The sequence below is a fragment of the Thalassophryne amazonica genome, chromosome 3, assembly GCF_902500255.1.
Source record: "Thalassophryne amazonica chromosome 3, fThaAma1.1, whole genome shotgun sequence".
NCBI classification, from domain to species: Eukaryota; Metazoa; Chordata; class Actinopteri; order Batrachoidiformes; family Batrachoididae; genus Thalassophryne; species Thalassophryne amazonica.
The window spans coordinates 95,104,690-95,132,392 of NC_047105.1; the positions used below are offsets into that span (position 1 = coordinate 95,104,690).

Here is a 27,703-nt window from a genome sequence, read left to right on the forward strand (position 1 = left end):
TGAGAGAGGTCTGTAATTTTCATCATAGGTACACTTCAACTGTGAGAGACAAAATGAGAAAAAAAAATCCAGGAAATCACATTGTCGCATTTTTAAAGAATCTATTTGTAAATTATGGTGGAAAATAAGTGTTTGGTCACCCACAAACAAGCAAGATTTCTGGCTCTCACAGACCTGTAACTTCTTATTTAAGAAGCTCTTCTGTCCTCCACTCGTTACCTGTATTAATGGCATCTGTTGGAATTCGTTACCTGTATAAAAGACACCTGTCCACAGCCTCAAACAGTCAGACTCCAAACTCAACCATGGTCAAGACCAAAGAGCTGTCGAAGGACACCAGGAAGAAAATTGTAGACCTGCACCAGGCTGGGAAGAGTGAATCTACAATCGGCAAGCAGGTTGGCGTGAATAAATCAACTGTGGGAGCAATTGTAAGAAAATGGAAGACGTACAAGAGCATTGCTAATCTCCCTCGATCTGGGGCTCCACGCAAGATCTCATCCCGTGGGGTCAAAATGAACAGTGAGCAAGAATCCCAGAACTACACAGAGGGACCTGATGAATGGCCTGCAGAGAGCTGGGACCAAAGTAACAAAGGCTACACACTAAGCACAAAGGGACTCAAATCCTGCAGTGCCAGGCGTGTCCCCCTTCTTAAGCCAGTACATGTCCAGGCCCGTCTGAAGTTTGCCAGAGAGCATACAGACGATCCAGAAGAGGATTGGGAGAATCAGACCAGGCACCTAAGTGGCTCTACTCTACTCTTTTCTACTCTCCTATTTTACTCTTCCTTTTTCGATATTTAGATATACCTTTGTATACTGGCATAGTTCCACCTTAGAATTGGAATATAATATATAAGATATACCTTACTGAATTTTCAGGTGGTCAGATGAAACCAAAATAGAACTTTTTAGTAAAAACTCGTCATATTTGGAGGAAGATGAATGCTAAGTTGCATCCCAAGAACACCATATCTACTGTGAAGCATGGGGGTGGACACATCATGCTTTGGGGCTGTTTTTCTGCAAAGGGGACAGGACGACTGATCTGTGTTAAGGGAAGAATGAACGGGGCCACGTATCGTGAGATTTTAAGCCAAAACCTCCTTCCTTCAGTGAGAGCATTGAAGATTCAACGTGGCTGGGTCTTCCAGCATGACAATGATCCCAAACACACCGCTCGGGCAATGACGGAGTGGCTCTGTAAAAAGCATTTCAAAGTCCTGGAGTGGCCTAGCCAGTCTTCAGACCTCAACCCCATAGAAAATTTGTAGACGGAGTTGAAAGTCTGTGTTGTCTAGTGACAGCCCCAAAATATCACTGCTCTAGAGGAGATCTGCATGGAGGAATGGGCCAAAATACCAGCTACAGTGTGTGCAAACCTGGTGAAGACTTACAGGAAACATTTGACCTCTGTCATTGCCAACAAAGATTATGTTACAAACTAAACTATTGAGTTGAATGTTTGTTATTGACCAAATACTTATTTTGTACCTTAATTTACAAATAAATTCTTTAAAAATCCTACAATGTGATTTCCTGGATTTTTTTTTCTCATTTTCTTTCAACGTTGAAGTGTACCTATAATGAAAATTACTGACCTCTCTCATCTTTCTAAGTAGGAGAACTTGCACAATCAGGGGCTGACTAAATACTTTTTTGCCCCACTGTAAAGCTCGTTTTGGCTCAAATGTAGAAAAGAGAATAATTAATGCTGCATCAAAATCATTCTTCTTCTCTCATATATTGGGATGCACCCTCAACATTTCACCTCTACAGGCTTGTGCATCAGGAGTCAAGTTATCAGAACTACAGTATCTGCTGCACTTCCTTATCTATTCACTCTGGACATCAACCATTTTCCGGCAGATTTCACTTTTAACAAGAGATTTTGTCATGGAAAGCCGAGCGGAGGCTTCGCGTGTTACGATGGATTCGCTACTGGAGCGAGACAAAACCACCTCTGTTTTGGTCTCACAGGACAGCTTTGAGATGGCGTTCAGACAGCTGTCTGTGGTTTTTCCATCGAGTGATTATCCGAGAAATTGTGGATGTGCCTGGACATGCCAGAACATGTCCCGTGAGGCTTCATCACGGCGTTGTTTTGCGCCATGCGGCACCGCCACGACGCCTGAAGCCTCCGCTCCTCTTTCCATGACAAAAACTCCTGTAACAGTGGAATGTGCCGTTCATTTCCAAACTGGACGTTTTGTCCGGGACGTTGTCTGACTAGCACAGGAATTGTGAAAAGACGTGGACATCAGCACTTTTTCAGCACATTGAGACAGACGTGCGGAGGAATTCCGTGCGTCGCGGCGGTGCCGCATGGCGCAAAGCAACGCCGTGATGAAGCCTCACGGGACATGTTCTGGCATGTCCAGGCACATCCACAAGCTTGTTCAAGCTTGTCTGACGCAATCACACATGATTCAAATCCATATGGTTTTTGAAAAAAATAATAAGGTCGGATACTTTTCTAATAGACCTCGTACACCCTTTCCTTAGGATTTTCCACATCTCACCTCACACCAAATCTCTTTTTACTTTTCCTCTTGCTTCATCTCACCAACTATCCCACTTGTTTTTTTTTTGTTGTTTTTTGCCAGCCTCTTACTCCTTTTACTTTGCTGTATTTTGTCATTCCACCAACAAATCTACTTGTCTTCCTTCCTCTGTTCAGATGCCACACGCACCTCCTAGCTATGTCCCTTACTACCTCTGCAGTAGTTATCTAGTCATTCGGTATCATTTCACCTGCATCTAGTGGCTGTCTCATCTCCCTGAATTTCACACAACAGTCTTCCTCCTTCAGTTTCCAGCAGTTGAGCCTTGATTCAGCCCTCAGTCTTAGTCTTCGTCATCTCAAACAAGTCAACACTGTCTAGTGATACACTCCGTTGCCGCTACTTTACAGTCTCCAATTTCTTTTTGTTTCCTTTGACACCGTGTCATTTCAGGAGCACCCAAGGATTCTCAGAAGAGACCAAGAACCAAAGGCATCCAGTTGTCATCTTCAGTTACCGATTAGCATCCAAGTCTCACAACCGTAACACAGGAAGTACCAGGATCATGATCATCATCAACCACATCTTCTTCATCTTCTTGTGTCAGTATAGATCACCATTTACTGCACCAGAAAGTGAAACCTCATGGCAGCACATGGGTAGTACAAGTTAGGAGACTTCAAGCTGACCAATGTTTTGCAGAGTGGAGCACTATTGGTAATTTGAAGAAGCACTGCAAATGTCTGTGATTCTGGGAAAGAGAGTGCAGTGTGAAGCCCTTTATTCATAGGATTTTGGACAACATATGCAACGCAAAAGTGATTTCAGCTAAACAATTCAAGATGAACATGGATTCAGAGTGGGGACACGGTGCTTCAGTTGTGCTGGTGTTTGATGTGGATGTGCTGACCAGCAGAATGTTCCTGGGATGTCTGAGCTATTGAGTTAAACTGTATAATCAGCCCACGCTCCAGTGTGGTAACGGTGTTTTGTTCATGTCGACGCTGTTTACAGGACAAAAACAATGGTGTGGACGTCTAGAGGCCTTCACAAAAATCGCAAGTGGGAGGAAGGTGCAACATTGAAGTGCTGTTAATGTGGAGATGAAGTGGATGCCAGCTGCATTTCCCAAGGTGGTCTCTCTCCCTCTTATCTTTATCTCTCTGTTTTGTGACTGGATGACACACCTCATTCAGCATTCCATCCTCAGTTCCAAACAACAGTTTACATTCTCCAACAAATTACTTCCCCTCTGGAGGATCCGATTTCTGTTTCGTGCCCTCACAGTCACCTCCTCCCCAACCACTTAACCATGCCACAATTATATCTAAACCACCGCTTATCTCCCATGTTCCTGCCCCACCAGGACCCTAAAAATGTGGACCTTTGTTCTCCCGCAAATATGTTGCACTCCAAAAAGCCTCTGTCCAGGGAGCTCATGTCTCTAAAAGCTCTACCCAGGTGTCCCTGATCTCAGAGGCCGAGGACCTAGAAATGTGGACATTACTGCTGAGATCTCTGTCCAAGTTTAACACTCCTTTCACCACACACAGAAACACTTCTAATGGCTGAGTCCAGGAACAAATTGAAAGCCTGAATCTTCATCTTGAAGCAGGGCAATCACAAACCTTCAGCACAGTTTTAAAAACTTCAAGGCTGGTGGACAATGCAGGTGCTTGGTGTGACAGAAGACGTAAGACAGGGTGAGATGGAGACAGATGATCTGCTGTGACAACCACTAACGGAAAGAAAAAGATAATTATTTTGATTCAAGAATCTCAAGTTGTACTTTGTAAGTACAATTTTGAACTTGTGTGGTTTTTTTTTATTTCTATTGGGTTGCCTGAAAGGCAGTGCTCAGGGAAAATAAACCCACGCGCCTGTGTAGCAGCTGAGTTTACTATATATGGGCAAAGACAGGCAGCGCGAGCGCTGTTCCCGTTTCCGTGTTTGTGTGATCAGGGAACACACTCGCTTCGCTGCCTTTCCTCACATTCATTTGGAAGCGCAAGAGGAACGGGAAAATGTCGTACGAACTCAGTGAGTCTATTTGTTTGTTTTATTGTGGCAGTGTGTGACATAAATCGCGAATAAATTATTTTGTGCAGCAGACGGAAGTGAGCGTAGCTAGCGGCGAGCTAACCTCGCCCATAATCACATCATTTGGAGATGTTATCCTGGAAAGTTAATTAAGAAAAAACAAACGAATATTCCATTAATGATAATTACCTGGCAAGCTTGAGTCGACTCGTGTCTCTAACGTTAAGATTGTTTTTGAAGATACCATACAGTGAGTTACAACTTTAGCTGTTTGTGCTAACCTCAAAGAGAATAGCTGTGACAGGTCCAGACAAGGCCGTTTGACAAGTGCTGAGGAGTGTCTCAAAAAGCATATCAGTGTGTTTGCATTAAATCGGATTTGCGGTTGCGATATCATTCAAGTAAACTCCTCATGTTTACCATCTGAAGGCAAAATTGAAGCCCATAGTGGACTCTTTATTTCGTTTTGATCAATTGCATTTTGGTATATACATAAAGAAATAAATACACGGATGAGACAAATTGGAAAAACATTGGTTTCCATTGTGGTCCATACACTGAAAAGTCGATTGAAAGCATGCAAATACAAGAAAAATGAACAGTTATAACAATTTTTCAAATAAATTAAAAATGCTAAAATGCACAATTTCTCAAATCACAGTCACATAAGCCTCTAACTTCTTATGGGCTGTCTGGGTGTCTTGATGGCTTTCCTTGTGCAGTAACTCAGTTTTTGACAACTGTCTACGCCATGTAGATTTACCATAGAGTGCCATACTGTTTGTATTTCTTCATAACTGATGTAAATAAAGTCCAAGACATAATCAGTGGCAGCTTTACCATCAGAGACCCTCATCAACAACTACCACAAAAGATTCCACGCTGTCATTGATGTTAAAGGGGGCAATACACAGTATTAAGAACAGGGGTATGTAAACTTTTGATCAGGATAATTTTGTAGTTTCTGTTGGCATTCAGATTTAAAAAGAGTAACGCTATGTTTACACATAATGACGACAAGTCACGAATCCCTCGAAGTATACATTCTTGGCCACTGATCACGATTATGATTTGAGGCAGAGGCATCAGGTGTCCTCAGGAACTGCTGCAACCTGTTACCACGTGTTGCGATAAATGGCATGTTGCTGGAGAATTATCAGGAACCATTATGCACAGTCAAGAATGTTGTTGCGCACTATTGTGCGTAACAGCACATCGTTACGTTCTGAATGAGGCAGATTGTCTCCACACACACACCCACCCACCCATATTCATCCATCAGCTGCTGAACAATGCAGATCACTCCAGTTTGCTCCTCAAAATCCACAGAAGAAGAACTTTGTGACTGCATGCTTAGTTGGGCTCTGTGCCATGGAGTGAAGCAAAGAGTCGACGACAGAGAGAGCCAGATGTCTGGCTACACACAGCTCATCTCGCTTGTTTTCCCAAACATCAGGCGCAGCAGCAGGTCGAACGCCTGCAGGAGCCCGCTGATGAGCATTGGAACGAAACTTTTAGCCGACTTGCTGTCACTGTCCTTCAGCATACTGCAGCAATGAAACTGAATGCGGTGCAGCAGGGTTTAATTCTGCGCATGTCGGAGAAGAACGCTGTCACGCTCTATTAAGGATCACCACTAATCAAGACGGATCAATACGCTCAGTTGCGACTTCCACTGGATGAGGCGAAATGAGGGTGGTGTATGACATTCGTGGAAGATTTTTTTTTTCTTTTTGACAGCCAAAAACATGCTCCATGAAGATTAAGAATATCACGCACCAACACTCACTATTAAGAAGCATATTCAGATGCGTTAAGTCACGTTAGGAATGTCAGGATTGTGCCAAGAATGACGCAAATATGACATTAGTAACACGTCCTGCCTATGTGTAAACGCAACATTAAAGGTCTTTGATAATAAATTACTTCAACCAACCACTAACCATGAGTGGGGGAATAAAAAGTATTCATGATATCATTCACATTCTCTGAAAAATGGCCAAAAAAAAAAAACAAAAAACAAATTCTGCCAGGGTATGTAAACTTTTGAGTACAACAGTTTAACATCCTATAGTTGACGGTGCATGTCAGAGCACAAACCAAACATGAAGTCAAAGGAATTGTCTGTAGACCTTGGAGACAGAATTGTATCAAGACACAAATCTGGGGAAGGGTACAGAACATTTCTGCTGCTTTGAAGGGCCCAGTGAGCACAGTGGCCTCATAAATTAAAGTTCAGAGCCACAATCTAAGTGGATGTCTTAGAGCGACAAATGATCTCGATGTCACCAGCTAGGGAGAGTCAAAATAGACAAAACTATTTTTGTGCAAAATGGTAACATGATGTACATTGGTTGACTGTTGTATTTATAGTTATTTACATATAATGAAGTTCATTACCATTTGTGTGCATACATCAGCCAATATATCTGTATTGTATCGGGCTCCCCCTCAAGAATCCAAAGCAACTATGGACATGCACCCCCTATTTAAGAAAGAGAGGGGAAAAAAAAGCTATGTGGGCCCTTTGACTGACTTGCAAAATTTGCTGTTTGACTGCAAGCGCTTCCCATTTTTAAAAGACTGCATTGCCACAAGTTGTTCTGTAGATACAATATGCTATAAACCCTCTCAAAATGTTTTGCTGAGTGTGATGATGCAGTATGGGCCTTCTCTGGGCTTTAATTCAAGCAATTTCGGTTTTTGCAGCCATTGGTTTTTGTACACATTTTAGTTTTCAGTGTTTCTCGGTTCTAATTGCAGTAGGTTTAAATATCAATATTTCTCTCTTCTTATGGCTACTTTTAGAGAATGTGTTCGCTGTTCTCCCCCAAATGCAAAGGGCAGCTGGAAAAGTCATTGGAGGGGATCCTGCAGGCAACACCTTCCTCTATACGAATAAGAAAAGTGTCATCATCAGGAACATTAAGGTAATGATTTTTTTTTTTTTAATACTACATCTAACTGGTGCTTCCATGTGATTTTAAATAGCCATGCCACATGCCACACTTGAAATGAGTGCAGTATTTGTTTATGTGCAATATCCACTGCCACTGAAATATTCATAGTTTTGTACATACTGCTTACTTTTTTATATGCAATCTCTTTTTTGCCACCATGTTCATATGTTTTTTTCTTTTTTAATTGTGCACTCTGGACATGCCTCTTTCATTTGGTTAAATTTTATGTTTATTTTTCTTTTCTTCTCCAGACCTTTCAAGTCTGTGTGTGGTTTACTCATGTTTATATTTTCAGTAAAATGCTTGCACCTTTTGTTGTACTGGTTACAATGACAGTAAAGAATCTGTATCTGTAAAGTAGATGTGTGCATAATCAAAACTGGGCCTTACAAACCACAAAACTAATTAAATAGAAACAAATTATCCTTATAAAACATGATTAAAGGGATGTTTTTCTTGATTCAGTGTAATTGGATTGGCAACCAAAGAATGGCAGCATAATGGCACTACAACACAGCTGCAGTTTGCTTGGAACAGCTGCTGATATAATTTTTGTTTTTGACAGAATCCATCCATAGCAGACATTTATACAGAACATGTTGCTGATGTTTCCGTTGCCAAGTATTCTCCTTCTGGATACTATATTGCTTCTGGAGGTAAACAACCCTTATTTATGCGGTCATCAACTATGTATGTTCCTTAATTAATTTAACAATAAATTATTTCTAATTCTTTCAGATTGTTCAGGAAAGATCCGTATCTGGGACACCACCCAGTCAACACATCTGCTTAAGTATGAATACATGCCGTTTGCAGGCAAGATCAAGGATCTTGCTTGGACGGAAGATAGCAAGAGGATTGCTGTTGTTGGTGAAGGACAAGAGAAGTGAGTTTCAGATTCTTTTTGTTGTCATTTGGCTCATTGAACTGATGAAAGTAGTTATCCTCCCATCAAACTCTGAATGCCATGATGTTGGACAATGCAAAAATGGGATTGTATCTGATCTGCAAGTCCTGTGTTGCATGTTTAGGAGATGTGTAATTACAGTGCAGAGCTGTAGTTTTGTTGTTCTGACTAGTTGTCAGTGGTAGCTTTGTACGCATATGAGCAAAGTGCTGGGCTGTCGGTGCACACAAAACTGGTTTTGTTTTTAACTGCCTCGGCATCAGTCTTTGGTCTAAATGCTTAATTAGAAATGAGAATTCTGTGTAATTAAAATATGGATTGTGGTGAAAGGTTTGTTTCAAGTTTCCAGTGTCTCCAATTTGGTGGAAGTGGAAAATTTTGAAAGGGAAGCATGGGTAGACAAAGGAAGATGTTAAATTGTCAGAACAGAAAAGCCAAATCAATGAAAAACAAAAACACCAAAAAAGGTCAGTGTAACAAAGATTAGATTGTGTTTTGGTGCTGTGTAAATAAATTTAATTGAATTCCTGTCTGTCCTCTTTTATGCACAAAGTTATGAGAGTTGTCACTTCCTATGTCAGAAGAGACAATGGTTTCACAGAGTGGAACTGAAATGCAGTATATGCTGGTTACACAGTGAAAACAAACAGAAAAGGTCCGATTACAACTAGAGCTTGACCAATAGTGTTTAAAAAAAAAAAAAAGATGGATATCTGGCGGTATACGTTAAAAATGGCAAAGATTTCTAACTTTCGTTATTTCTCACTAACTCTTATGACAAATAAATGTAAGCGAGAGTTGATGTTTTGCAATTTAAACACGAACTTTAGTGTCAATAACGATAAATATAACTAATAAATGTAGGATGTTACACTGCCTTTACTTGGATTGGCAGGAACTGTGCCTGATTGGTCAGCATTTGGATAAAATAGACTTCTTTTATTCTGTTTTTGGTGGCATACTGACCATGTGTTTTTTGTCACTGTAATACTCCTGCTCTCCAAGAAAGAATGGCAGCTGGTCACTTTGTCTCTGCCTCTTGCAGCAAATGTGACCAAGAGGTGATAGGGGTTCGAGCCATACCAGACATCACTTTCTGCTGGACGCATTACATAATAAAACAGCTTCCAACAACCAAAGTGTGTTTCTGTATTGATTATTCAGTAAAACAAGTTTTCGTATCAGCAAAAAAACCACAGATATTCTGGTGAAGAGCACATAGCCAAATTATATATCTGTCGATCTTTAATTACAACTCAGATGGGAGTGTTGCTTCATTTGCTATGAAGGATAGCAGGATACATTGCTGCTTCATTTATTAAAAAATAAATGGTAAATGGACTGCATTTATATAGCGCTTTTCCATCTGCATGAGACGCTCAAAGCGCTTTACAATAATGCCTCACATTCACCCCGATATTAAAAAATAACTAAATTGTCGCTGTATTCATGGTTAAAATGCCATTTATGGTCATATTAAAGCCTTGCTTAAGGCCCTGTTACACCTTGACAATTTATCCAGCATGTGATGGCAGTCCTTTTTCCACCGAGTGGTTCGAGTCAGTACTGCACGGTCTTTGTGTCAGAACGGTTAGGTCTGGCTTGGTTTGTGTTTTTACTGCCGGCAGAACCCTTTGTGTTCGGCAGGTGGAACACTTAAATATTGACAAGCACGTCATTGGGCATGTGTATGCTGTTAAGTGGCATCTTTTCTCCACATGGAGGCAGAAACGGAGTAATTTAACATTTTATTTCCCAAGGTCATTAAATATGGCCATCAGGTATTGCGAAGGCTTTTTGTCTGTCCGTCTGTGCTCAGCATAAGTCCAGTCCTATTACTGCCAGACTCTTGAAATTCACAGGAAAAAATTCTTGGGACACAGACCTTGAACATGTTCAAATAGTGTTAACGTTGATGTATTTCAAGAAGTTAAAAAGTAACATTCTGTTTCAGTCTGATCCATTTTGTGTTTGAGTGACGCGGGTGAAAGCCAGAGTAGAGCTACACTGTGATGTCAGTCGCTGGTCTCTTCAAAACCACTTTTTGTGTGTTTACAGTGTTCTTCCCAGAAATTTTTAGTATAGCGGTACTGTTGGCAGTTAGCGTCCAAGGCGGTGCACGTTGCGAGTCATTTTGACTGGTTTTAGATGCATGCCTATTACAATGTACAACAGTGTGCTTCACTGTGCTCTTGACTTACACAAAACTTATCCATAATTTATTAGACATATGCCAGCATTTTTTTTTTTTTTTTTTTTAAACGGTCAACATACGCTGGCAAAATCGTGAAGGCGTGACAGGACCTTGACTGTAACAATTGTTTCTTTTCCAACTGCAGGTTTGGGGCAGTGTTCCTGGCAGACACTGGCTCCTCTGTGGGAGAAATTAATGGTCACAGCAAAATTGCTAACACTGTTGACATAAAGCAAACCCGCCCTTACCGCATTGCCAGTGGCAGTGATGACCGCACAGTTTGCTTCTATGAGGGGCCTCCATTCAAGTTCAAGTCCACATCACAGGTAAGTACAAGACATTTAAGTGTGCCCCACCTTCCAAAAAAGGCACATGAGCAAGGATCTACTTGTTTGAACAGTGCTAATACATACAGTGGATATAGTCTACATACCCTTGGGATTTTACACATTTTAATTTATTTGCCATTTAAAAAAAAAACCCTCTATATTTAAATTTTCTGAAATCATTCCATTAAACTTGAACCAAAATCAAATCTCTACAACATGGTATAAACTGGAGTGTAATAATGAATCATGATAATCATATTGTGTAGCATGTACTGGCTCTTATTTAATTAATTAAATTAATTTAAATAAATAACTAATTTAATTAAATAAATAATTGGTATCAAAGTTTACTGGATTCCAATAAATTGCTGAATGTCATAGCTGGCCTGTATTCCGTGGGCAGAGTCTCTGATGTCTTCCCACTGAATTCTGGCATTCTTTAGGGATGCATTGTTGTTCAAAGCTTCCATTGGCTGGGTGGTGGCTAGGTTTGTGGAGGACGGGGACATTGGTGCCTCTGTAAGCAAGGAAAGGTTTGCAGACCTTTACTTTGCTATGATATTTGCAGAATCAATGGTTGCACTGACTGCAGCACTTGCGAAGCTAAGTGAGAGCTTAGTGTTTGGGTTTATTTATTTATTTTCACCCTGGCCCAATCCAAGATTCTGAAATTCAATTATTTCCTGGGCTTTGCCATTAGAAGTGTATCTGTATGCACTGAAAGTGTCACTTGCAGAGAAGCTCACTTTTCTCAGCAGTGGCATTGTTTTCTCTGGACATTAAGCCTTTCAGGTCAAGAGATGTCTGGGAAGAGCTTGAGGAGGCCCCCAGACAGAGGTCTTTGGTAATGCCAATATCTGCAGGAGAACAAAGGTCTATGTCATTATGATCCTGTCTTACTGTGTGCTTGAGGATTACACACACTCGTAAGTAATGACCTAAGGCAACAACTAACTGTATGTCTTTAGTATTGAGCCATGCATGTGTACCAAACAAATGTGGCTGCTGACTGTGCAGAACATTATTCTGTGTGCAGAGCTTTCTTTTTCTGTAATGCAGTGTTTCCCACAAGCAACTTCTGCAAAGGACTGGATGCTGTGAGTTGCATGTGCACAGCTGTGTAGTTATGGTGAATATTGACACACCAGCACTTGAAGGTCCTCTCCTTTTACGGTCTGATCTTTGGAAACCCTTCAGTTCATAATTAAGATGGACAAAGATGGGTGGATCAGATGAAAGCTATATGCTGTGGAAATTGTGCCAGTCAAAGAGAGAGAGTGACTATTTTCAATTTTTAACAACTCATCTGCATGTCACTTTATTTCACTCAACTCATTCACATACATAGACTTTATAAGGAGACTTGGCCCACCTCCTTTCTCCACGGGGTCCTGACAATAAAACATCAAAGGGCCAGGCCAGTTGATTACATATACAGCATGGGCAGACCTTTGTCTGCATCTGCCACAATGCAGCGAGTGATCAGACTCTGCATACACCTTGTCAAGACAGCTTTTAAGAACAGTCACTCATACGTCACCCTGCAGGGGTCCTTTGGGGAAAGCTGTGATGTGCCCATCTCGGCTTGATAACGTGAAGTGGGGAACGTGGTGGAACATTTCCATGCAAAACGAGTTTAACATGTAGAGCAAGATACATTGCAGCCACAGGTGATCTGACTTGGTGAATTATGTCTGAACAGTACAACTCCTGGCAAAAATGATGGAATCACCGGCCTCGGAGGATGTTCATTCAGTTGTTTAATTTTGTAGAAAAAAAGCAGATCACAGACATGACACAAAACTAAAGTCACTTCAAATGGCAACTTTCTGGCTTTAAGAAACACTTACAGTTCGGTTACAGACGTTGACTCCAGTTTCCTCCCATTCGTTCCTCATTTGTTTTGTTGTGCATTTTCGATTTTTGAGACATATTGCTTTAAGTTTTCTGTCTTGATGCTTTGACGTCTTCCTTGGTCTACCAGTATGTTTGCCTTTAACAACTTTCCCATGTTGTTTGTATTTGGTCCAGAGTTTAGACACAGCTGACTGTGAACAACCAACATCTTTTGCAACATTGCATGATGATTTACCCTCTTTTAAGAGTTTGATAATCCTCTCCTTTGTTTCAATTGACATCTCTCGTGTTGGAGCCATGATTCATGTCAGTCCACTTGGTGCAACAGCTTTTCAAGGTGTGATCACTCCTTTTTAGATGCAGACTACCGAGCAGATCTGATTTGATGCAGGTGTTAGTTTTGGGGATGAAAATTTACAGGGTGATTCCATAATTTGTTCCTCAGAATTGAGTCCATATTTTTTTCCCTCTGCTTGGTCTAAAAAAGTAACCGTTACTGACTGCCACAATTATTTTTCCTGATTTCTTATAGTGTTTCTTAAAGCCAGAAAGTTGCCATTTGAAATGACTTTAGTTTTGTGTCATGTCTGTGATCTGCTTTTTTTTCTACAAAATTAAACAACTGAATGAACATCCTTCGAGGCCGGTGATTCCATAATTATTGCCAGGGGTTGTACATTGCGTGTGGTGCGTGCATCACAATGCCAGCATTGTTCACCTGCGATTATAGCTGGTTGTATGTCAGTCGTGTTTCATTTGAAGCAGCATCACTTGAATGTTAATGTCAAAGATATAACATAATCCATATGTTTTTTTCAGTTGTGCTCAAATGTTTACATACTTTGGCAGAATTTTTTTTTTTTTTTTTTCGGCAGTTTTTGAGAACATGAACAGTAACACAAACTTTTTATTTTCATTTTATTTTTTTGCTCATAGTGGTTGGGTGAAGCCATTCATTGTCAAACCTTTGTGTTTACGCTTTAAATCATAATGACAACAGAAACTACCCACATGACCCTGATCAAAAGTTTACATGCCCCTGTTGTTAATGTATTGCCCTCGTTAACATCGGTGATAGCTTGGAGTCTTTTGTGGTAGTTATGGATGAGGATCTCTGATGGTGAAGCTGTCACTGAATATGTCTTACACTTTATTTTCATCAATTATGAAGAAATACCAACAGTATGGCACACTCTGGTAAATGTACATGGAGTAGACAGTTCTCAAAAACTGAGTGACTGCAAGAAGAAGAGTGAGGAAAAACTCCCATCCATCCATTTTCTTCCGCTTTATCCGGAGTCGGGTCATGGGGGCAGCAGCTCAAGCAAAGCCACCCAGACCTCCCGATCCACACACACCTCCCCCAGCTCCTCCGGGGGAACCCCAAGGCATTCCCAAGCCAGCCGAGAGATGTAGTCCCTCCAGCGTGTCCTGGGTCTTCCCCGGGGCCTCCTCCCAATGGGACGTGCCCGGAACACCTCTCTAGCGAGGCGTCCAGGGGGCATCCGGAAAAGATGCCCGAGCCACCTCAACTGACTCCTTTTGACGTGGAGGAGCAGCGGCTCGACTCCGAGCTCCTCCCGAGTGACCCAGCTCCTCACCCTATCTCTAAGGGAGTGCCCAGCCACCCTGCGGAGGAAACTCGTCTCGGCCGCTTGTACTCGCGATCTTGTTCTTTCGGTCATGAGCCAAATCTCATGACCATAGGTGAGGATCAGAACGCAGATCGATCGGTAAATCTAGAGCTTTGCCCCCCTACTCAGCTCTCTTCACCACAACGGTCCGATACAGCTACCGCATCACTGCAGACGCTGCACCGATCTATCGATCTCACGCTCCATCTGTCCCTCACTCGTGAACAAGACCCCGAGATACTTAAACTCCTCCACTTGAAGCAAGGACACTCCACCCAGGAAAGACACCCAGACAACCCAAAAAAAGTTATAGGGTTATGTGGCTGTGAATGGAGAAATTGTGCACAGTGTAAGCTTTGCATTTTGTATCGCCACTCTTAGCTTCATAGTGGAGTAGAGTGGAGAAGGATATTCTTTCATCAAAACAGATCAGATCTAGGCTTGCATCTCAGATGTACCTTCTGGCAAATTGTAGCAAAACTTTCAGGGCTTTTTAAGAAAATCCTCCTCGATACCACTTCATCGTGAAGCTGTATAACTGGTGATACCAATGCATCGGTACTTTCAAATGTTGGCACGTATGAGCTGTATGGAGAAGATTCATCAGTAACATCAAGCCCTTGTAGAAGTGTGAGAAAACAAAGGTGGATTTAGATTACACTAGTATACATATTGGTTTAACATTTTTATCTGCTGCAGCTATTGTGAATCTAAGGGCCCCTCAACACATAGTGCGAAGTTTGGACAAAGTGCGCACGAAGCAGGAATTGTATGCAAAACCTGTACAATTGTACCTGCCTCTAACACCTTTTACACCTGTTGCTACAACTGTTTGCGGACACCAGCGGTTGAAGGACAGAGTGCGCTGTGCGAACCCATCGCACCCTCTCGCGGCAGGTGTTGGCCAAATTCCAGGTGACACACATGAACATCTAACACTGCTCACATGGCACTTAGAAAATGTGTGGCCATTCACATTCTTGGCATGACAACAGACTGCAGACGACCACTGTCGTACTTGCAGTGAAATTTGTCTAAATTTCCTATGAGTGTGGCTTTGCAAACACACGCACTGACGCGTGGGTGTATGCGATTCACTGACGGGAGGTGTGGCTTCCGACAGAAGCACCTGTGGGGATCTGTCATCATGAACGTTTCAGCTGGACAACACCTACTGTGTTTGGTAGGGATGGGTGTTAAGATTTTATCTATCGATTCCGCTTATCGATCCAATTCCTTATCGATACCTCTTGTGAATTTTCTTTGTACTAAAAATAGGCTTTACAGGCTTTCTATGTCAACATTTTATTGATTCTTAAAGTAAATAAATATGAAATTGGTCACTGGATCCTTAATCTCTGGACATAAATAGGAATAAACAATCTGTAGTTTTTGCCAAAAGCATTTCCTTTCAGACATTATTGGCATGAATGTCTTTCCATACCTCTGAGCTGAGCTATTGCAGCTGCCTGTGCTGCACATCAGGATGTTATTCATAAAGAATGCAGGATGTCTCATTATCGGAGGAAAAAACGTTTTAGTCGTTTGCAGTTTATTGTCGTTGGCAGTTTATTGTCTGTATTACAGCGTTTGGAAGGTGGTGTCATTTTATTTAAAGCGGCAATTCGTTTTGAAGTTGTTAATTCCGACCGGACTCTGTCTCAGCAGAGAGCCGTGCAGCATTTGGCGCTGTGCCAAAGGAATGGAGGACGATTCCCAGTTAGTGACTTTAATCCACACAAGAGTGACTCAGGATTGACATATTTTAATGGCTTTGAGAGGGGTTAAGAAGCGGAGTTGCTGCTTCTAAAGAGTTGCTGTTTTTGTTGCTATTATTATTATTATTGTTAATACTGTATATATTAAAAAAATTACAATTTGTAATACATTTGACTCTTTTACGACAACAAATGCTGAGCCATTAATTATGCAGAAAACAAATGCACACAAACGTGCTGCGATGCGAACAGCTAATACTAACTTTATTATTGAAAATGCCATAGACATGCTAACGCATTAGCATCGGTCCCGTTTTTAAGTTATAAAATACATCTATCAACTGTTTCAGAAGACCATAACCGGTCGGTTTAACATTAAAAGGTAAATATTACTCACAGACATATGCTCTTTGGGGTTTTATTGGGGAAAAATTAAGATAAAACAAAACCAACGAGCCAGCGGATCAAAGCAATGCCTCATTGGTTCACGCTTCAAAGTGGAGTCGTTATGCAGAAGCAGTTGATTACACAGCCGCTGCAAATGATAATTTTCCCGAAAAACACCTTCAGAAACAACGGCTGCTCTGAAGAACCGATAAGGGAATCGTTAAGCAAAAAGACTATTGATATTGGTGGATCGAATCATTTCTTAACGATACCTGAAAAGAACCGGTTCTCGATACCCAACCCTAGTGTTTGGACAGTCAAGGACCAACAACTGTCCACTGTGAGGTGCGTGTGTCTGATTGCTGTACTTATGTGGACATAAATAAAAACATACATTGCCATGGCGACAAGCTGCAGTAAGCACGCACATGGAGCGGACATTGACAGCCTGCCAGGTTGAAACGGACCGTCGGATCAGAAGACGCAGCAAGCGATCTGACATCACGTCACCCACGTGAGCTCTGTTCCACATGATGTCTGTGCTGCAGCACGCCATCCACAAGACACGTGTGTTGGGCATAACACGCACGTGGGGCGACTGAATACACTGGACCAGTAGATGTGGACATGATCAGAGCACACTGCTTCTCATTCATGTCATTTCATGACTGTCAGTGACCATGGGTCATTTACAGAGGAACAGATGGATCATGTTTGTATTGCTCGCTTGATAAATGCTGTGTTTTTATATGGTGTGTGATTAATTAATTAATTTATTTTTTAATACTTCCATGTCCTTTCTGATATGAGGCAGATTCCCGCAGCTTTTAAAGGACAGCTCCATAGCTCAGTAGTGAAGTTTCTGATTGGCAATCAGCTTTTGGAAGGTGCGGGTTCAAGTCCTGTGGGATGTTTTTATTTATTCCATATAAGCAGGGTGAGGTGGTCCCACAGGTACAGATAGTTTTTATTTATTCCACGTGGTGCACCTCACGCTGTTCCTGCTCGAAAGACACCATCGCATACTCGAACTCTCGCACCGGGATTGTGCACGCCTGCCCGTCGGCGCAATGTTTCGTGGTGCGCTAATTCGAACTGTTTTGCACTGTTTCGCTGTATTTGACCAAACTTCGCACTGTGTGAAGGGGCCTTTAGTAAGTCACTTTGCCATGAGGTGCAGCTGTACTTCGATTGCTTATGCAGTGTTTAATGAAATGAATTTCTTCAGTGAGCATTTCAAAAAGTTAAATTTAGCTTTATCAGTGAACCTAAATACATCTTGTGTAAGCAGATATTACATGGTTTGCTTTGTGTTGCTTCACTCAAGAATTTGTCATGCTGAATTATCTTGGCATATGTTTATGTGCATCCGTCCCAACCTCATGTTCATGTTTTACTCTAGGACCATGATGCATTTGTCAACTCTGTCCGTTTCTCTCCAAATGGAAGTCTGTTTGCTACAGGTGGCTCTGGTGGCAAGGTGAGTATATGCTTCATTACTGGGTGTACATACTGTACACGCAAAAACTATACATGGGCTATTGTTGCCAAAAGTGATGCAAGTTGTTGTCTTGTTACATTTTGTCTTGAAAGTGGAATATCAATGACAGTAATTATAATATTAGGTGGTGAATGTCAAAACATGGTAGAAAATAATCTAATGCAGTGTGTCTTCAAATGACTTTTGTCCAATCTTGGGACAAAGATCATAAAATGGAAGGGAAGATTATCGTAATTTCAGAAGCTGGAATTCTGTAAATGATTTAAAATAGTTTATATAGCTGACACTTAAGTAAAACACGAGGAAAAAAAATTTGGAATATTGTACACCTCACAGAAGTTGTATTTAACACAAATTTAACGAATGCCATATGTATGTTATCATTGTTAAATTTAGATATGCTTGTTCAGGATTGACCACCATATGTACATGAAGTGCAAGTGGTTTGATGAATGGCTGTATTTGTTTTATTCAATTGTCATCAAATTCATATTATCTCTTAATGTTTAAAAAAGTTAGCATTGCTGAATAGTGATCATTTGCTCTTAAAAATGTTTAAAATAGCCAAGTGATATGGCTTGATATACTTGTCAACAAAACTAATTTGGTGGTCCAATGACAAAACTCAAGTGACGTCAACTGCATAGTAAAATGTGACCGGTGAGATCACTGACTCTGTTTTGTACATCCCTCATAGGGTTCTCGACACATCCACAATTTCTGATATCTCACGCATTGGCCGCCAGGGGGCTGGCAGCCTAATGATTAACTTTAGCGTTAGGTTAACTTTGACTGCAAGCCAGAGCCAGATATGATCTGAAACTTTATTTGTAATCTTGACAAATGAATGTACTAGCTGTCAACCTGCACAGCTATCTGGGCATTTTCCCAATTTTATAGCATGTCCTTCTGCTGCTCTTTGAAGTGTTAAGTTTTATTTATGTACAGTGGGGCAAATAAGTATTTGATCCTCTGTCAATTTTGCAACTTTTCCCCACCTACAAAGAATGGAGAGGGCTTATTGTTATCGTAGGTACACTTCAACTGTAAGAGACAGAATCTAAAATTTTTTTTTTTAAATCAGAAAATCACATTGCATGATTTTTAAGTAATTCATTTGCATTTTATTGCATGAAATAAGTATTTGATGCAATAGAAAAACAGACCTTAATATTTGGTACAGAAACCAGACATTTCCTGTGGTTCTTGACCAAATTTGCACACACTGTATCAGGGATTTTGGTCCATTCCTCCATACAGATCTTCTCCAGATCTTTCAAGTTTTGAGTTTCAGCTCCCTCCAAAGATTTTCTATTGAGTTCAGGTCTGGAGACTGGCTCAGCCACTCCAGGACCTTGAAATGCTTCTTATGCCGCATTCACACCGGGTGTGACCAAACGCCACAAATTTGCTTTGGTCACGTGGCGACGGACACGCCACCATCGCCCGGTGTGTCGCTCTGCTTTCGCTGTGAAAATTTACCCCAGTGCGTCATCAAATAGGAGGAGCTTCCATTCCACTCGCTGGCTCCAGTTGTCAGTCAAGTTAACATGATGGACCTTGATCACACGGAGTGAGTTGTTGTGGAAAGCTCCCAATTCAGGGAGTATCATCATTTGCTGCAGGAGCTGCATCTGAATGACGGCCACTTTCAGCGGTCCTTCCGTCTCTGCATGACCCAGTTTGAGGACCTCCTGTCCCGTTCACGCGCGCACATGTAAACAATTGGAAAAAAAAAAAAAAACCTCCACTCCCCCTGCTGTGGGGCTGCTTCTCGCTCCAAAAACTGTCAAAATTGTGTTTAGAAACCAGTCACCATTTGCTTTAATATACATCTGTGTAGTTAATAAATAAAATAATCTTCATGGACGATTCGCTTGCGCGCGCACGTAAAAAGCAAGAAACTCCGCTCCCTCTCCTGTGGTCCTGCTCCTCGCTCTTGCCCCAAAAACTCTGTCATAATTGTTTAGAAACCAGTCACCATTTGTTTTATTATACATCTGTGTAGTTAATAAGTAAAATAATCTCCACGGACGATTTGCTCGCGCGCACATTAAAATAAATAAATAAATAAATAAACCTCCGCTCCTGCTGCTGTGGGGCTGCTTGCTCCAGAAACTGTCATAATTGTGAAATAAAGGACAAAAGAGACATAAGTCCTGCTCACAGGCTGGCTACCAGAAACAGGACATGTTCACATCTTCAGTCAAACTCCAGACATCTCCATGTCACTACATATTCAGTCCCTAATTGGTCATCTCGGCGCGACAAGATGAAAAAGTTCAGATTTTTCAACTTGGGGAGGAGGGCTACGTGACGTAATGTGACGCAGTATCGAGTCACAAACGCGCCAATTGCTCAAATTCGCTTCACTCGCGTCGCTTCATTCGCGTCCATCGCGTCGCGCTGCGTGACTTGGTGCCAAAACGCTTCCTTACATAGGGTTTACATGGCAGCCTGTCGCTCGCGTCGCTCCCGCTGTGAACGCAGCATTACGGAGACCCTCCTTAGTTGCCCTGGCTGTGTGTTTTGGGTTATCTTCAATGCTCTTACTGAGGTTGTTTGCCAAAATCTCATGATACATGACCCCATCCATCCTCCCTTCAGTATGGTGCAGTTGTCCTCTACGCTTTGCAGAAAAGCACCCCCAAAATGATGTTTCCACCCCCATACTTCACAGTTGGGACTGTGTTCTTGGGGTTGATCTTATCTTCCAATCACGGCGAGTGGAGTTGATACCTAAAAGCTCTATTTTGGTCTCATATGACCACATGACCTTCTCCTGTGCCTCCTCTGGATCATCCAGATGGTCACTGGTGAACTTCAAATGGGCCTGGACGTGTCCTGGTTTGAGCAGGGGGACCTTGCTGCCCTGCAGGATTTTAAACCATGACAGTGTAGTGTGTTACTAATATAGTCTTTGTGAGTGTGGTCCCAGCTCTCTTCAGGTCATTGACCAGGTCCTCCTGTGCAGTTCTGGCCTTTCTCATAATCCTCCTTACCCCATGTGGGGAGATCTTGCATGGAGCCCCAGACCGAGGAAGATTGACAATATCTTGTATTTCTTCCATTTTCTAATAATTACGCCAGCAGTTGTTGTCTTCTCACTAAGCTGCTTGCTTGTTGTCCTGTAGTCCATCCAAGTCTTGTGCATGTCTACAGTTTTGTCCCTGGTGTCCTTAGACAGCTTTTTGGTCTTGGTCATGGTGGATAGGTTGGAATGTGATTGACTGTGTGTACAGTTGTCTTTTATACAGGTAACGAGTTCACTCAGGTGCAATTAATACAGGTAAGGAGTGCAGACTGGAGGGCTTCTTAAAGAAGAACTAACAGCAAGAATTCTAACAGCAAGAATTCTGTCTCTCACATCTGTGAGAGACAGAATTCTTGCTGGTTGGTAGGTGATCAATTTTTTTTTTTTTTAAGATTCTGTCTCTCGCAGTTGAAGTGTACCTACAGTAAAAAATTGGACCTCTCCATTCATTGTAGGTGGGAAAATTTGAAAAATTGACAGTGAATCAAATACTTACTTGCCTCACTGTAGCTATAAATGGCAATGCTCTGCGTTAACACTGCACAGTCAGTGGTTAATGCAGTAGGTTACTGATCAGAGCATGCTTCTTGCCTCCAGTGTGACTTGAGAAAATGTGGTTTAAATATCCTGTTAATTATTACTTTTAGAAACTGTCATTTTAAAGCAAAGGCTCATTTTCCTCATTATTACTACAGATAATACTCTATGATGGAAAGACTGCTGAAAACCCTTTGTCATTGGGTTCTGATAAGGCCCACAGTGGAGGAGTCTATGCTGTAAGTGGAGCACTTGGAGTTTTTTTTCTCAAGGAGTTGCTGTTAGTTTGCTCAGTCCCCCCCCCCCCCCCCCCCCCCTCCTACCTTTTTTTTTTTTTTCTTTCCTTGTGCATGTACTACAGGTTTCCTGGAGCAGGGATGGCTCCCACTTAATGTCTGCCTCAGGTGATAAAACTGTGAAGCTGTGGGATGTTGAGAAAAATATTGCAGTCACCACTTTCCAAATGGGTAATCAAACTGATGACCAGCAGCTGGGCTGTCTTTGGCAGAATGACTATCTACTCAGCATCTCCTTGTCAGGCTGCATTAACTACTTGGATAAGAACAATCCTGACAAGCCCATACGCATCATCAAGGTTTGACCTCTCTCTCTCTTTTTTAAAGTTTATTATGAATGTTTTAGAATATAGACTTTACAGGTAACACTTTCATAACAGCTGATGACTTTGAATTACTGAAACTCATTTTAAAAACAAGCAAACCAGGCCTTGTTGGTCTGTGCGGACATGTAAATATGTATGTTTAACTGTACCAAATGCTTGCCACTACAACTGTATGTCCAGATTTTAAGTATGCATTAGTACAGTGTGTACTTATTGTATTTTAGACCACTCTTTCATGTGGTTAGGTTGTATCCACCTTGGCTTCTTCCAGTTGCTGGGGTCCTTGACAGTGAAGCACCTACCTGTTGGATTCTGTCCAGAGATGTGTGCCACATGGCCAAAATGTTGTAGCTGGTGTTCAGTCACTACTGAAGTGATATGTCTCACTTGAATCTCCCCAAGTAATGGTTTCTTTAACACACAGCCATTCCAGCAGCATTCGGGGAATCTTGAAGACATGGTACCAAAGACATCTAGTCATCAACCAGAGGTTACTGGTTGGTGTCAAACTCTTCCAACAATATGGGAAGCACCATGCATCTAAAAACTTGGACCTTAGTTCTCTTGTGTAGGTATTGGCATCACCAAATGCCTCAGTCCATCAATGTAATGAGTCAGTAAGCTTTTCCCTGGTGTTTCTTGACCTATAAGACTGAGGACCCAGAAACATCAATGTCACTGAAGAGAATTCATAGAAAGTTTGGATCTTCATCCAGAACACTCACAAACCCAGACACTTCCAACTTCTCAAGTGCTGCACTAAGTGCACCCATTGATCCCACAAAGATCACACAATTGTCTGTGAAGTAGAGGTCAGTAAACCTTTCCTAACAGTCACTGAAGTTGTTGTTCTCCACAGCTCCAAAGCCCCTTTCACACCGGGCCCACTTCCAGTTGCATTATGCAGCGTCATGACACGCCACGTGGAAGCAACCCAGTGCTGAGACGATGTAGCTCAGCGCCACAGCAGCGCAAGGGACGAAGCAAATCGGACGCCAAAAATTAAACATGTTTCATTTTTTCTGTGTCCTGTGCTCAACGCAGAAATTAGGTGATTTCAGTGCAAGTCAGGGCAATGCGACGGTACTCAACGTGACTGGAAGCCACACCCTCAAAATACAACATTACCTGATGCCAATTTGATTCCTGCTGTGTTCCATTGCTCCCGAAGTATAAATCAGGCAGGACTGTTTTTATACCGTGTACACAATGTAGTAAAACTACACGCTCAAAGAGCACAGGAAAAAAAAAAGCAAATTGCAGCCTGACTGCAGCTACTTGCTCTTCTCTCACAACTGTTTTTAAATAAAGTCCATAAAAGTCCTGCTCACAGACTGATTGCCAGAGACAGGACATGTCCACATCCAGTAAAAAGTCCAGACATCTCCAGTCCACTCATGGGCGATTTGTTCGCGCGCACACATGTGAACAGTTAAAAGAAAGGAGAGAAAAAAAACTGTCTGGCTGCTGCAGTTTCTCATTCTTCCCTCAAATCACTGTGTTAAATAAAGGACTAAAAAGGACATAAGGCCTGCTCACAGACTGATAGCCAGAGACGGGATATGTCCACAAGTATAACTCCAGACATCTCCACATTTACTCACAGATGGTTCTGGCTGCAGCCAATCTGTGCACTCTGATTTCTCTGTGCAGAGAACCTGCAGGCTGCGTCCTCACCTCCTCTCTGCCCCCCTGCTGCGCGCACCTCATAACACCACAGGAAGCAACTCAGTGAGCCTGGTGTGAAAGGGGCTTAAGCAACACCCAGTCAATGCATTCATTCAACAGTACAAACCACACTACATCGCCGATGAACACCAGAATTAACTGGGAAAAAGTCAGACATTCTGCGTAGAGCTCACAGTACCTGCATAAAGCCCAGTTATGATGCCAAGCAACTTGTGGGAGAACCTTCAAATTTTCAGGGTATCCCAGTGAGCATGGGTTAGAAAAGACAGTGCAGATACTGTTTTTGAGGGACATTGTGACAGACTGCAAGTAAAACGTGTAATGTAACTAGAAATCTACACCAGTTTTTTTTTTTTTTTTCTCTGCTACATATAAGTAGGTTTTTTTAAATAACCTAGTTTGTGAGGTCAAGTGTCTTACATTATGAAGCAACTTGTATATGGAAAATATACTGCATTATTATCACTTTACCGGGGCGTTGCTAGGCCGGTATCGTAGATTTACGTCGACGGTATCTGGCTATACCCGCCCGCTGTGGGTAAACAAATGACGTCATAGCGCGCGCAGCCCAAGAACTGTCTGCAGAGGGGAAAAAAAAAAAAGTCAGCAGAGGAAAAGATTAAAAGGCGAGAAGTGTGTTTTGGTCCCAATATGGATATTCCGGATGATTTTCTCATGGATAGGTTGACAATGAACAGCAGCTAAAGCAGCCAGCTTGATGAGGACGCACTGCTGAATTTCAACAGCAGCGGGCGTGCGCCAGAAGTTAAGTGAGCCAACTTTTTATGTACGTGTTGTGTATCTCAGTAAAAAGTGATAATAATGCAAATAACATGCTGTTGTCGTGTGGCATGCATTCTCTGCGTCCCTCCGTTCACTGCCAGTCGCCCGCAATGACAGCTATTCGCCCTCGTCTAACTCGGGCGAATAGCTGTCAATTTGGGAGACCGGGCGTGAACGTCAGGCCTCTGAAAATGCATACCGCCCTACAAAAGCATGTTATTGTATTATCATCCCATGAGGGGGCACAGTCAACACGTGACAAGCTGCACCTATATACTGAATGAGCTTGGGATAGATGCATTATGATACACATCTTTAGATTGCTACTGTAATAAATCAGCCAAGTTTCTTCATTTTTGGAATGGGGAAGGCCCTCTGGACTAAAACTGTAGTAGGATATCACCCTTACAGATTTTTTTTGTTTGTTTTTTTTAAGCATTTGTGGACAAATGCAACTAATACTCCATTGTAATGTAGTCCAGAGAATATGGTACAATATGGTGCTTACTGTGAAATTTTGACATAACTGAAAAGATGTAATTCTTTGTCCCACAGGGTCACAGCCAATCCATCCAGTGTCTAACGGTTCACACACAGGAAGGACGAAAATACATCTGCACTGGAAGTCAGGAAGGACTCATCAATATCTTTTTTTATTATTACTGGAAAGCACCCAACTTCGAATATGATCTAGTGATGACAGTAAAAGAGCAAAAGTCATGTGGCCTTTTATTGTGGCCAGCTGAAGGCACAACTGTGCAATAATCATGCTGTATAATCATCTTGATATTCCACACCTGTGAGGTGGGTTTATCTCAACAAAGAAGTGCTCACTAACAGATTTAGGCAGATTTGTAAACAATATTTGAGAGAGTCTTTTTTTGTATATAGAAAACGTTTTAGATCTTTGAGTTCAGCAGATGGGAGCAAAAACTAAAGTGTTGCATTTGGTATAACTGACCCTGTGTAGTTTTGAACAAAGCCAAGTTGAGGGACGTAGTGGACATGTTGTCTGGAGAAAGTTTCACACCAACTTCGCTAAATTCTCTTTCATGTAAGCGGTGTTTTGCACTGTTAAAAATTTGCAACATTTATCTTTAATCGGTCTTGAAAAGTTATGCTTTAATTTTTGAGGGAGGACTCACTGCTTTATATCAGTGCTTCTGAGTTGTGATTAACAGTAAACCCTCTTCTATAACTGCCACAATGGATAAATTGTCCTTTCAAGTTAGATTCTCGCTGCTCATTTAGTTCATGCTGCTGCAGGTGTATACTTTTTAGAGTAATCATCTAATTGAACTACATTGTGATTTTGCCACATTTTCTTTTTGTTCCTCTTAACAATGACCTCACCTTACTGGGATGCAGAAACTGGGGATGGTAATTATTTTTCTGGGATTGGTCACACGAACCAGGTGCGCAGCATGACGATTGAGGACAACGAGCTTGTGACATGCAGCATGGATGACACAGTACGTTACACCAACATGGACAAGAAGGAGTACAGGTGTGGTCATTGCTTTCTTTGTTTGCAAATACAGCATAAACTTGGTGGAGAGTGAATATTTAATGTCTTATCTGATTAAGAAGTTGAAAGTTTGTGGTGATAGCTGGTAATGCATAGAGCTTCCTCTTGTTAAAGCTTTGTCATGGACCATGTTCCCAAAACCAGTCCTTGTGAAACTGGGTCCTGCATATTTGCTAATTTGCAGTTCAGTTTTTTTAAATGACTACTTAAAATATTTTTGTGAAATGAAAATTAATCATTCAAATTTAAACATTTGAACCATAGACCTTCTGCCTTCACATTGGGTTCATTCTTTATTCAGACATTAAACAAGAATAAACAGTAACATTGTAAATAACAAATGACACTGATTATAAATAATGTCTGAAAGGCATAGGAAAGAAGTGTAGGCTTGTCGAGTTGTACCACTTTTAAGAAAAAAAAATTCTGGTAATCCTGCCCCCATTTGCTGTATGTATGTATGCATGCTAAAGTTGTCTATCCAGGGTTCTGATTTATCTCCCTTAAGATGGCATTGTAGTTGAGCATAGTTTTTTTTTGTTCAAGAATTAGTCCGTGAACCAATCGGTTCCACTTAAGGTGACGAAACAACACTTCGAACCCAGCCTCAGTGTACCATGGCCTACACAACAATGTATCAGGGTGGCAGCTGTAGCTAGGTAGGGGTCAATGAAGGATTACAGAGGTTAAAAAAAAATATATATATATATATATATATATATATATATACTCAACAAAAATATAGACGCAACACTTTTGGTTTTGCTCCCATTTTGTATGAGATGAACTCAAAGATCTAAAACTTTTTCCACATACACAATATCACCATTTCCCTCAAATATTGTTCACAAACCAGTCTAAATCTGTGATAGTGAGCACTTCTCCTTTGCTGAGATAATCCATCCCACCTCACAGGTGTGCCATATCAAGATGCTGATTAGACACCATGATTAGTGCACAGGTGTGCCTTAGACTGTCCACAATAAAAGGCCACTCTGAAAGGTGCAGTTTTATCACACAACACAATGCCACAGATGTCGCAAGATTTGAGGGAGCGTGCAATTGGCATGCTGACAGCAGGAATGTCAACCAGAGCTGTTGCTCGTGTATTGAATGTTCATTTCTCTACCATAAGCCGTCTCCAAAGGCGTTTCAGAGAATTTGGCAGTACATCCAACCAGCCTCACAACCGCAGACCACGTGTAACCACACCAGCCCAGGACCTCCACATCCAGCATGTTGACCTCCAAGATCATCTGAGACCAGCCACTCGGACAGCTGCTGAAACAATCGGTTTGCATAACCAAAGAATTTCTGCACAAACTGTCAGAAACCATCTCAGGGAAGCTCATCTGCATGCTCGTCGTCCTCATCGGGGTCTCGACCTGACTCCAGTTCGTCTTCATAACCGACTTGAGTGGGCAAATGCTCACATTGGCTGGCGTTTGGCACGTTGGAGAGGTGTTCTCTTCATGGA

At 41.7% G+C, this 27,703-nt stretch overlaps 1 protein-coding gene across 2 annotated transcripts in view; it reads left to right on the plus strand.

The window, feature by feature from the left end:
• The first annotated feature begins 4,412 nt into the window (after nt 1–4,412).
• Nucleotides 4,413–27,703, plus strand: part of wdr1 (WD repeat domain 1) — a 29,875-nt gene continuing 6,584 nt past the window's right edge. The window contains exons 1-11 of one of the 2 annotated variants that reach the window (XM_034167133.1): nt 4,413–4,546; nt 7,355–7,476; nt 8,072–8,162; nt 8,245–8,392; nt 10,753–10,927; nt 17,789–17,794; nt 17,935–18,012; nt 21,763–21,843; nt 21,966–22,199; nt 25,254–25,341; nt 26,052–26,205. In XM_034167133.1, the coding sequence (XP_034023024.1) occupies nt 4,531–4,546; nt 7,355–7,476; nt 8,072–8,162; nt 8,245–8,392; nt 10,753–10,927; nt 17,789–17,794; nt 17,935–18,012; nt 21,763–21,843; nt 21,966–22,199; nt 25,254–25,341; nt 26,052–26,205 (1,193 nt within the window). In that variant the 5' untranslated portion in view covers nt 4,413–4,530. Of the gene's footprint in view, nt 4,547–7,354; nt 7,477–8,071; nt 8,163–8,244; nt 8,393–10,752; nt 10,934–17,788; nt 17,795–17,934; nt 18,013–21,762; nt 21,844–21,965; nt 22,200–25,253; nt 25,342–26,051; nt 26,206–27,703 lie in introns of both variants that reach the window. The other variant, XM_034167132.1, reaches the window with a different exon arrangement.